The 12017-nt window shown below is 40.4% G+C and overlaps 1 protein-coding gene across 6 annotated transcripts in view; it reads left to right on the top strand.

Annotated features, from left to right (window-relative positions):
* The window catches only part of nek7 (NIMA-related kinase 7), a 240360-nt gene that overhangs the window by 189015 nt on the left and 39328 nt on the right, over nt 1-12017 (top strand). For all 6 annotated transcript variants that reach the window (XM_059984695.1, XM_059984697.1, XM_059984696.1 and 3 more), the window contains one exon: nt 10903-11011. In XM_059984695.1, coding sequence (XP_059840678.1) covers nt 10903-11011 — 109 coding nt within the window. The remainder of the gene's footprint in view (nt 1-10902; nt 11012-12017) is intronic.

The raw sequence follows: 12017 nt of genomic DNA, 5'->3' as shown, positions 1-12017 counted from the left end.
TAAGAAATTTACATAAATCTTGGCTTTCTTCCTGGAAGCCTCATTGATTTAATTAATTAATTAATTAATTAATTGCCTTGTTTATTTAACCCTATTTATCTAATTTTAACACCAACCACTAGCAATTTCCTGTCTTGCAGCAAATTCCTAACCTGTACACTGTTCAGGCTGCTCTCCCTTTTTAAAGAGTAACTTAAAAATCTTAAAAACACAAAATACCGGTGGAACGCAGCAGGCCAGGCAGCATCTATAGGAAGAAGTTCAGTGGATGTTTTGGGTTGAGATCCTTTGTCAGGAGTAATGGAAAAAAGAGATAGTAAGAGATTTGAAAGTGGGAGCGTGAGAGGAGACCGAAAATGATAGGAGAAAACAGGAGGGGGAGGGATGAAGCTAAGAGCTGGGAAGTTGATTGGCAAAAGGGATACAGAGCTGGAGAAGGGGGAGTATCGTAGGATGGAAGGCCTTAGAAGAAAGGAAGGGGGAGGGGAGCACCAGAGGAAGATGGAGAACAGGCATGGAGTTATTGTGAGAGGGAAAGAGAGAGGGAAAAAAAAGAAAAAAGGAAAAAATATTTATATTATAATAAATAGATATATAGGGATGGGGTAAGAAGGGGAGGAGGCGCATTAATGGAAGTTAGAGAAATCAATGTTCATGCCATCAGGTTGGAGGCTACCCAGACGGAATATAAGGTGTTGTTCCTCCAACATGAGTGTGGCTTCATCTCGACAGTAGAGGAGGCCATGGATTGACATATCGGAATGTAATGGGACGTGGAATTAGAATGTGTGGCCACTGGGAGATTCTGCTTCTTCTGGCTAACAGGGCGTAGGCTTTCAGCGAAACGGTCTCCCAGTCTGCGTTGGGTCTCACCAATATAAAGAAGGCCACACTGGGAGCACCAGACGCAATATATCACACCAGCAGACTAACAGGTGAAGTATACATACACAACGCTGGAAGAACTCAGCAGGTCAGGTTGCATCCATGAGAAAATAGTAGCCAACGTTTCGGGCCGAGACCCTTCATTAGGAATAGGGGGGAAGAGAAGGCCGAAGCCCAGTAAAAGAGATGGGGAGGGGGAAGGGCTAGAGGCACCAGGTGGAAAACCAATCAGAGGAAAGATAAAGGGGGGAGGTGGAGGGGATAAGCATGAAAAAACTGTAGAGATAAAGAAGCAGAAAGTTGAAAGGGGAGAGAGGCAGAGAGGGACCTGGGATAGGGGAAAGGGAAGGGGGAGGAAATTGCCAGAAATTGGAGAATTCAGTGTTCATACCACCAGGCTGGAGGCTACCTAGATGGTAGATGAGGTGTTGCTCCTCCAACCTGAGTTTTGCCTCATCATGGCAGTAGAGGAGGCCATGTATGGACTATATCTAGATGGGAATGAGAGGCAGAGTTGAAGTGGGTGGCAACCAGGAGGTCCTGTCTATTGTGACGGACGGAGCGTAGGTCCTCGATGAAGTGGTCCCCCAATCTGCGTTGGGTCTCACCGATGTAGAGGAGGCCACACCGGGAGCACCAGATGCAATAGACAACTCTAGCAGACTCGCAGATGAAGTGTTGCCTCACCTGGAAGAACTGTCTGGGGTCCAGAATGGTGGTAAGGGGGGAAGTGTGGGGACAGGTGTAGCATTTGCGCTTGCAGGGATAAGTGCCAGGTGGGAGTTCTGGGGGGAGGGACGTGTGGACCCGGAAGTCGCGGAGGGAACAATCCTTGAGAAAAGCAGAGAGGAGTAGAGAGGGAAAGATGTCCTTAGTGGTGGGGTCCTGTTGAAGGATAATGTGTTGGATCCGGAGGCTGGTGGGGTGGTAGGTGAGGACAAGGGGAACCCTGTCCCTGTTGTGGTGACGGGAGGATGGGTTAAGGGCTGAAGTGCGGTAAGTGGAGGAGATGCGGGTGAGAGCATCTTTGATGACGCCAGAAGGGAAACCATGATCTTGAAAGAAAGAGGACATTTGAGAGGTCCTGGAACGGAAAGCCTCATCCTGGGAGCAGATGTGGCAGAGACGGAAGGATTGGATTAGGGAATGGCATTTTTGCATTGGGCAGGGTGGGAAGAGGTATAGTCAAGATAGTTATGGGAGTCAGTGGGTTTGTAGAAGATGTCAGTGGATAGTCTGTCTCCAGAGATGGGGACTGAGAGACCAAGAAAGGGGAGAGAAGTGTCCGAGATGGACCAAGTGAATTTAAGGGCTGGGTGAAAGTTAGAAGCAAAGTTAATGAAATTGACGAGCTCAGCATGGGTGCAGGAAGCAGCACCAATGTAGTCGTCAATGTAGTGGAGGAAAAGTTGGGGAGTGGTGCCAGAATAGATTTGGAGCATGGACTGTTCCACATAACCCACGAAGAGGCAGGCATAGCTGGGGCCCACACAAGTGCCCATGGCTACGCCCTTGATCTGGAGAAAGAGGGAAGAACCAAAGGAGAAGTTATTGAGAGTTAGAACAAGCTCTGCCAACCGGAGGAGTGTGGTGGTGCTGGGGAACTGTTGGGGTCTGTTATCCAAAAAGCTATCTTTCCCTCCCTATCCCTCTCAGCTTTTCGCAGGGATCGTTCCCTCTGCAACTACCTGGTCCACACGTTCCTCCCCACTGAACTCCCACCTGGCACGTATCCCTGCAAGCGCAATTGCTACACCTGTCCCCACACCTGCCCCCTTACCACCATTCCGGGCCCCAGACAGTCCTTCCAGGTGAGGTAACACTTCACCTGTGAGTCTGCTGGAGTCATTTATCGCATCCGGTGCTCCCGGTGCGGCCTCCTCTACATTGGCGAGACCCGACGCAGATTGGGGGACCACTTCATTGAGCATCTACACTCCGTCCGTCACAATAGACAGGACCTCCCAGTTGCCACCCACTTCAACTCTGTCTCTCATTCCCATCTAGATATGTCCATATATGGCCTCCTCTACTGCCATGATGAGGCTAAACTCAGGTTGGAGGAGCAACATCTCATCTACCGTCTGGGTAGCCTCCAGCCTGGTGGTATGAACATTGAATTCTCCAATTTCCGGTAATTCGCTCCTCCTCCCCCTTCCCCTATCCCAGGTCCCTCTCTGCCTCTCTCCCCTTTCAACTTTCTGCTTCTTTATCTCTACAGTTCTTTCATGCTTATCCCCTCCCCCTCCCCCCTTTATCTTTCCTCTGATTGGTTTTCCACCTGGCACCTCTAGGCCCTACCCCCTCCCCATCTCTATTACTGGGCTTCGGCCCTCTCTTCCCCCCATTCCTGATGAAGGGTCTCGGCCCGAAACGTTGGCTACTCTTTTCTCACGGATGCTGCCTGACCCGCTGAGTTCTTCCAACGTTGTGTACGTATTCTTTGATCCACAGTTGTATTTTCGTGTTTTCACAGATGAAGTGTCGCCTCACCTGGATGGAGCCCTGAGTGCTGGTGAGGGAGGAAGTGTAAGGGCAGGTGTAGCACTTGTTGCACTTAAAAGGATATGTGCCAGGAGGGAGATCGGTTGGAAGGGATTGGGGGTACGAATGGACAAGGGAGTCGTGTATGGAGCAATCCCTGTGGAAAGCAGAAAGTGGGGGGATAGGGAAAGATGTGCTTGGTGGTGGGATCCCATTGGAGATGGCGGAAGTTACAGAGAATTATATGTTGGACACGGAGGTTGGTGAGGTGGTTGGTGAGGACAAGAGGAACCCTATCCCTAGTGGGGTGCCAGGAGGATGGGGTGAGAGTAGATGTGTGTGAAATGGGAGAGATGTGTTTCAGGGCAGAGTTGATGGTGGAGGAAAGGAAGTCCTTTTCTTTAAAAAAAAGAAGACATCTCCACCTTTCTTTCTTCCAAGACCTTCCATCCTATGATACAACCCCTTCTCCACCCTTGCATCCCTTTTGCCAATCAACTTCCCAGCTCTTAGTTTCATCCCTCCCCCTTCTGTCTTCTCCAATCATTTCAGGTCTCCCCCTCACCCTCCCACTTTCAAATCTCTAACTATCTCTTTTTTTTCCATTAGTCTTGATGAAGGGTCTCGACCCGAAATGTCGACTATACTTCTTCCTATAGATGCCACCTGGCTGGTGCATTCCACCAGCATTTTGTGTGTGTTGCTTGAATTTCCAGCATCTGCAGATTTTCTCATGTTTGTGTTAGAAATCTAAGTGCCCCCTTTATTTGGTCCATCTTGAGATTTTTCTCTGAGAATTTATGAAATTGGTTATTCTTTCTCAATCTCTTGTGATTTTACAGATTTGTTCACAGCTAAATTCATCTTTCATTGAACCTGAAGGTCTGGTGATTAATTGCCTTCATGATATTATTTTCCAGAGATTGTGGTAGAAAGCTTTGTAATGATTTTTGCAAAACTAGTCTAGATTATCTATCAAAACCTGCTGTCTGCCACACTAAAACTGATTTTTTTTTCTCATCTAAGTCGGTATTTTTATTCTCTTTTTATATTTGTAATAGTCTGATGCCTACAAAACAACCACTACAATGGAATGTGCTGATTTTCTATCATAATTTCATGAAGAGAGTGCTTCCATATGTTAAGATCCATCTTAACTCAGCCTTGCTCAGTATTTTTATATAAAAATAGAGCTGACAAAATGTAGTTATATTGTTTTGTTTGTCTACAACCACTTCTTTTATTATTAAAATGAATCATTTTGGTCTCTTTTGTTCCAAAGTTGATTCTTGACTTCTGGCCAGTTACCTCATTATCTTGTAATTAATTTCTATTGTCACTCTACATGCTGCACAATTGCTGCACTTGAACAGTCTTGTGATGAACAATATATTCAGAAGTGAATGTTTTTGTATACATTTTAAATCACATATAAATAGTGTGGTGCAGCTATTTCTAGTGCACATAAGCAATGTATTAAGAAAAACTGACTTAGGTTAGATTTGCAGGAAGAGTCTTTCACTATGCATAAATCTTTGTGATCACGGGAGAATTTTTCCATTTTTTCTCGGTTCTGTACTTATGAAAATTGAAGGTGTCACATAATTAAATCATGTTATATATCAAAATATCCATCAGTTGTTAAAGTCAATGCTATTTTCAAACTTAATACACATCTGTCCTAGAAACAACTGTAATAATAGTTTCAGACCTGCACTATTGCTAAAGTACAACTTGCATTAACATTTAATCCAAATTAGAGTATTTTACAATGTGGATGAGTTATTGGATGAATCTAAACATATTTAATTGGATCCACAGTCCATCTTTATCAAGCTTATACTAGTTGAATAATTTTCAGGTAACTAACAGCTATTACTCAAAGTGGTTAAATATCAAGCTTGATGTTAGAAACCTGAGCTTCATATTTCCTGCCTGTGCATAGAATTCCCAGAGCTATTGCTGTATTGATATTATATCTAAAATCAAAATTTTAAGTATCTGTTCATTATCTTTTTATATTTATAATTGTAATAGTTGCAAAATATTCAGCCTCTAGTGATTTGTTGATGCTTGAATGTCTTGTGAACAATATTCTGGTAACATATGCAGAAGTTAATTTTATCTCCTGCTCATGGCATTAATCTTTTTATTTAAGATTGAATTCAGCACTTCCATTTGCATTATTTGTTTTTTGTATTCCATGCAATATTCTTTTAGTTTTTTTTGAATCCTTTTTTCCTGTCTCAATAGAAATGTCAATTTTTATACATTTATTTTTTTCATTTCACTGTACATGTTATATAGAATACAGCTCCTGAAAGGAAAGCTGTTTCATATCCTTACCCTCCCAACATCAAACAAACCTCTGATATGTAAATGCTGCTTTGGGAAGAATAGATGCAAAGCCTCATTTTGGATAGATGCCAAAACTTACTTTCTTAGAATTGTGTTTGAAACATGAGAAGAGCAGCTGACCAACAATTTACATATGAACCGAAGTTGAAAACCATGTAGAAAGCAAAATTTGACTTGGTAGACTGCTGTTGTCTGATGTCTCTTTTGAAAGAATAGGAAAAATTAAATTTGGGTATTTTAACATCTTTGAAATATTAATATTGAAATATATTAATGACATTTGAGACAGAGTAGTATTTACACAGTACCACCATCTTAAATTTTTGCCGACATTGATTGCATTTTAGTAGAAGGCCAGGTATTTAATTTAATAATTAATTGTTTATCATTGAGTTGTTCCTTTTATTGGATGTGGAAAATGTAACTATTTCACTGTCTGAAATAAGACCAGGTAATTCCACTTATCCCATGCTAACTGAGATTTTATTTCTGTAAAACACTGATGCCATCTCAAATTGAAAACAAGATTGATTTGTTTGTCTTGATTTTGCCTCTGGGATTAATTATTACGACATTTGTTTATTTTGGTTCTTGTCTGATTAATCTATATTGTATGGTAAATTTATGCCATCAGTATCAACTTTTATCCTGTGGAAATCTGCTATTAGATTGGCTGACAAGATATCTAACCCAACCAGTGTGGCAATGCAGTACCATAATATTTTGATTTAGATGGAGAATACCAAGAGGGTACCCCAGTGAATGGTATAGAGCGCACAGCGATGGTGGCCAAGACATTGGACTTGGAGACACTGCAGGATACTCCAGGAAATCATATCCAAATCACTATTTGTTTTATATATCATTAGTTTGGATTTGGATACCCCTAGTAAGTTGATGAACTTAGTAGAAAATACCAATGTTGGAGCAGCAGTAGAATTAAAGGAGGGAGTTCAAATTGAAGAATGTAGGAATTGAAAAACATAATTAGTGAATGATGGAATGTAAAATATGATGCAGAAAATCAAGAAGTTCTCCCTTTTGGAGGTAAAAGTGAAAATGCTTGTACTGTACTTAATTGAAGTTGAAGTGACTGAAGGGAAAGATGACATATATCTAGTAACCTGGGCCAGTGTGACACTCAGAAATGATGAACTAATGCAGAGTAGAATGTAATAAAGAAAATGCATTTTCATCTGTGAAACTAGCAGTTTGTCCACTTAATTTCCAATCATTTCAATATAAATAAATTTATGTTATATTTTCTCAGTTGCTCAAATTTGACCAAGTGATTCACTGATTTGAAAGAGCAAACACGAGGAAATCTGCAGATGCTGGAGATTCAAACAACACACACAAAATGCTGGTGGAACACAGCAGGCCAGGCAGCATCTGTAAGGATATACTGATTTGAAAGGCTCAGTTTCATTCCCCAGTCATGTTTTTGAGTTAGCTTGATGCACCAATGTTGATATTGTAATTGGCCTTCTATGTTAGGTTGGAGAAAATTAGCCAGTGATCATAAAGAAGGTTTATTTATCTTTCATTGACCAAATCAGGTACCTAAAGAGCAGAGTTTTGCTGCAAGAAATGATGCTTACATAAGGCCACTTGGTTATGCAATGTCATCTCAACATAAAGTCAAACTTTGGAGGGAGCAGGAATAAAAACAAACAAATAAGGGTTTCATTTGGCAATAAAGAAGATTGGGTTGTCAAGTTCTATCTTGCTATGAGATGATGTGGTAGAGTTGAGCCAAATGATGCTTGCTTATGAAAGAGAAGCTTGGATTGGGGGAGGGGGGAATGAAACTGAAGCTGGTCTGTGATATGTATATTTTCTATCAGTCTTTTTTATTGCTACACTTGCCTCTGGTTAATTCTTCCTTTGTCTCTCCTTCCATTTCTTATTCCTTTATATTGATAAATTGTGCATTCATATCTCAATCTAGTATTAACTCCATTTTGGAAGTAATTTATTGACTGAAGTGCTTTGAGATATTCATGAAACATCTTAATATTTGGTAGTCCATTGAAGTAGTCTTCAATGCCACTTTTGTAAGCAGTGTGATGTGAAATTTATTAAGAACAATATTAAATATATTGATACTGCTAGTTCAGAATTTAGCATTAGAAGTCAAATTCTTACCTGTACGTTTCAGAAGATAGATTTTTTTTGGCATTTTTAGCTTGCCATCCAGTGTTAAAAGATATCTTTACCAAAACAACATGCACAAAATGCTGGAGGAAGTCAGCATTTCAGGTAGTATCTATGGAAATAAGTAAACAGTTGATATTTTGGACCAAGACCCTTCTGAGAAGGAAGGGGGAAGACAGCAGAAGAAAAAGCTAGACGGAGGGGAAGGAGGCTAGTTAGAAGGTGATGTTTGAAGCCAGGTGGGTGGGAAAGGTTACAGGCTGGAGAGGAAGGAATCTGATAGGGGAGGAGAGTGGACCATAGGGGAAAGTGAAGGAGAAGGGGACCCAGAGGAGAAGTGATTAGCAGATGAGAAGAGGTAGAAGTTCAGTGGGAAAGAGGGGAAGTGGGGCAGGGGGGAATTTTTTACTGGAAGGAGAAATTGATAGTCATGCTGTCAATTTGGAGGCTACCCAGATTGAATATTAGGTGTTGCTCCTCCATCCTGAGAGTAGCCTCATCTTGGCATAATTTACTATATGTCTCACCAATGTAGAGGTGGTCACATCAGGAGCACTGGGCACAATGGATGACCCCAGCAGATTTACAGGTGAAGTGTTTTCTCACTTGTAAGGACTATTTGGGGCCCTGAATGGGGGTGAGGAAGGAGGTGAATGGACAGGTGCAACTCTTAGGTCGCTTGCAGGGACAAAGTTTTTCATGCTTATAAATGTTAAGCGAATGAATGTTGTAAGAAAATAAGTCAACAGTATATCTAATATCAGTAAAGCACTGAGTATTCACAAGAGAAAAGTATGTGCAAGTGTGTAGGTGTGTCAGTATAAAACTTCCAGTATCTACATAAATATATCAGTTGCAAATCAGAACTTGGAAATATTTCAGTCTTCAGAAAAGAGAAGGGAATGAACCTATAAAGGATTTGCTGATCTATCTAATATCAGTGGATTAGAGTGCAAGTTACAAATGTAAGAATGTAATATTGAATTATATTGCTTTGGATAAAACAATAAAGTGTGAAACAGAAAGCATTCAAAGAATCATCATTTTGATCATAATTTGTTTACAGAAATTAGAGTAGGATTAAATGCATTCTGTTGAGTAGATCAATGATGGGTTGTAATACAGTAAAAGTAAGTCAGATCTTAAGTGCTTGAGTAGATATCTGAAGAATGGGTTCCAGCATCCAGTACCATATTTAGTCATTATATTGATCCAGCCTGACTGTTTAGTTCATGGTGGAGCATTAGGAGCACATCAGTTTTGCAATAAAGGACAATGAAACCAAGGTCTTTAATCTCAAGAAGCACTAGAGCAATGAAGAGATGGAATGAACACTGAAGAAATTTTTTTTAGGAGGAAATTGGAGAAGGATACTTGCAACACAGAGATGCAGAACATTTTTATTCTGATCATTTTTTTACACAATCATAAACTTTACAAGAAGGAAGATAACCAGTTTTGCTGATTGAATGCAAACAGGTTAGTTTTGCAGGTTAGCGGTGCAGAGCATTTGGATGAAAATCTAGAATACATTGCTGAGAGAGACAGCTTAAAATGTGTGGTCTAGTGATTTGTCCAAGTCAAGAACGAATGGCATAAATACTGTATTTCACAAGGAATTAGGTTTGTGAATAAATGTATATTCTTTTGAAAGTACTAAATACCATCAATAGCTGAGGAAGGATTGATTATCCTTGCTTTGCTTGTTTTCTTTGATCTTGATGATTATTCCAAAACTTGCCTCCATTGTTTTGATGTGTAGTTGTTACATCTCAGCCAGGATAAATAGAATACAGTGTGCTCTGTGGAAGGAATTTTCCTCCTAAGAACAGTGGACTTTTCCCATTCCAAATCACATTTAACTACTTCAAATAATTAGTTATTCCAGCCTCGTATCGCATTGTCATTGATGAGTGACTATTATCTTTGTCGATCTGTACCACCTTCTCCTTTTACTTACAAATTAAGTACCTCTACCTTTACCCATCTTAATGTAAGGTCATCAATCTGAAGAGATAATTTTCTTTTTCTCCATGGATTTTGTCTGATCTGCTTGGTACTTACAGCACTTGCTACTTAATTTACATTCCATAGTCGATTGTGCACGCTTATGGGTTTGCATAGGCCAAATTGAGCTGGCTGATTGCCGATTGATTCTACTGTGAGCTGCCAATTGTCAACCGTTCACACTCAGTGTGTTGTGGACTTTGTGCATTAGTCCAAAATGACCTGGAGGTGAGATGTCAGCATTTCTAATCTCCTGCTGCACCACGGAACTCATGACTGAGCCTACCAGTAGGAGACTGATGCACTAGAACTGCTGTCAACTCTGTGTGAATTATTTTGATGGAAATTATTTCTTGTTTAGCATTTTATAGTGTTACTTTTTTACTTCTGCATTTTGAATTCTTTCTAAATTATTTAAAACTGACTGAATAATGCACTGAGCAATGCATAGTCAATGGATATATTATTGTTCTTCATCACTGAATCTAAATTCTAGCATTAAGGATGGGTGTACTTCCACCAGCAGCTCAAGGTGGTGGTTCACCACTACTTTTAGGACATTTAGGAATGCACTATTATTGCTGGCTTTTCCAGCAGTGTCCATCAACGTGAAAAAATAATATAAAAATTTATATAAAAAAGCCTTTGTCAAGGTTTGTCAGGGTACCAGGCTTGGAGAGCAAAGAGAGTGATATTCTGATTCAAACCTGTTTACCCTTTGCAGCTCCGTACATTTTGCAGGGCATCTCCCTGTTGAAGAGAGAGGTTACCCAGCTATTAGCATCTGAAAATGCATAGTAAGCATACATTGACAACATGCAAGTCCAATACAGCCTGGTCCCTTGTATTTTAACTGAAATGGATAAATGCCCAGTGACTGTTAATTGGTTTTTGTTTCCACTACAAACTTTGTTCCCAGCAAGAAATTTTCTCGATAATATCATGTCAATTATTTGTATGATCTACAGTCAAATAACTTAGTATTTATAATTCTGTTTAATATTTTTATAGCATTTTAAGAAACAGAAGCGGTTGATTCCAGAAAGAACAATTTGGAAATATTTTGTTCAACTCTGCAGTGCCTTGGAACACATGCATTCTCGGCGCGTCATGCACAGAGGTAACAAATATATGTAATGGTAGATTGTACTCATATTGATAAACTGTTGCACTGTCATAAATTAGAATTGTATTGTTGAAATGGTACGTACTTACCTACCAAACCACGAGCCTCCACGTTATTCTGCTTAGATTCTGCCATCTTCAATGGGATCCCACCATGGTAACTCACCAGTGACTAACAAAAAAATGCAAAAATCTCTGTTAGGGCCCGCTTTCTCCTTCCTTGCTTCAAGTGGTATCCTGTGATAGATTTCATCTGACGCTGAGGATTTATCAACTTTTTTGTTTTACCTGATATCCAATATCCAACAGGTGCCACACATAAGGCTTCTAAACAAGATAAGATCCCATGGTATTACAGGAAAGGTACTAGCATGGACAGAAGATTGGCTGATCAGCAGAAGGCAAAGAGTGGGGATAAAGGGACTTTTTTTGTTTGGCTGCAGATGGTATTCCTCAGGGGTCAGTGTTGAGTATGCTTCATTTCAAGTTATATGTTAATGATTGAGATGATGGAATTGATGGCTTTGTGATCAAGTTTGTGAATGATACAAAGGTGGATGGAGAGCCAGGTAGTGTTTAGGAAGCAGGGAATCACCAGAAAGGCTCAGACAGATTAGGAAAAGGGGCAAAGAAATGGCAAATGGAATATAGTGTAGGGGAGTGTATGTTGAAGGAATAAAGGCATAGACTATTTTCTAAATGAGTAGTGAATTCAGAAATTGGAGACCTGGGAGCCCTTGTGTTGGATTCCCTAAAGATTAACTTGCAGGTTGAGTCAGTGGTGAGGAAGACAAATGCAGTGTTAACATTTATTACAAGAGGACCAGAATATAAATACAAGGATGTAATGCTGAGACTTTATAAGGCATTGATTAGACCACGTTTGGACTATTGTGATCTGTTTTCTGCTCCATATATGCTAGCTTTAGAGAGGGTTGAGAGGAGTTTAAAGAGCATGATCCTGGGAATGAAAGGGTTAAAGTATGAGGAGCATTTGATGG

Source organism: Hypanus sabinus, chromosome 11 (assembly GCF_030144855.1).
Source record: "Hypanus sabinus isolate sHypSab1 chromosome 11, sHypSab1.hap1, whole genome shotgun sequence".
NCBI lineage: Eukaryota > Metazoa > Chordata > Chondrichthyes > Myliobatiformes > Dasyatidae > Hypanus > Hypanus sabinus.
Note: the sequence above shows the minus strand (reverse complement) of the source record. Positions and strands in the feature narration are given on the sequence as shown.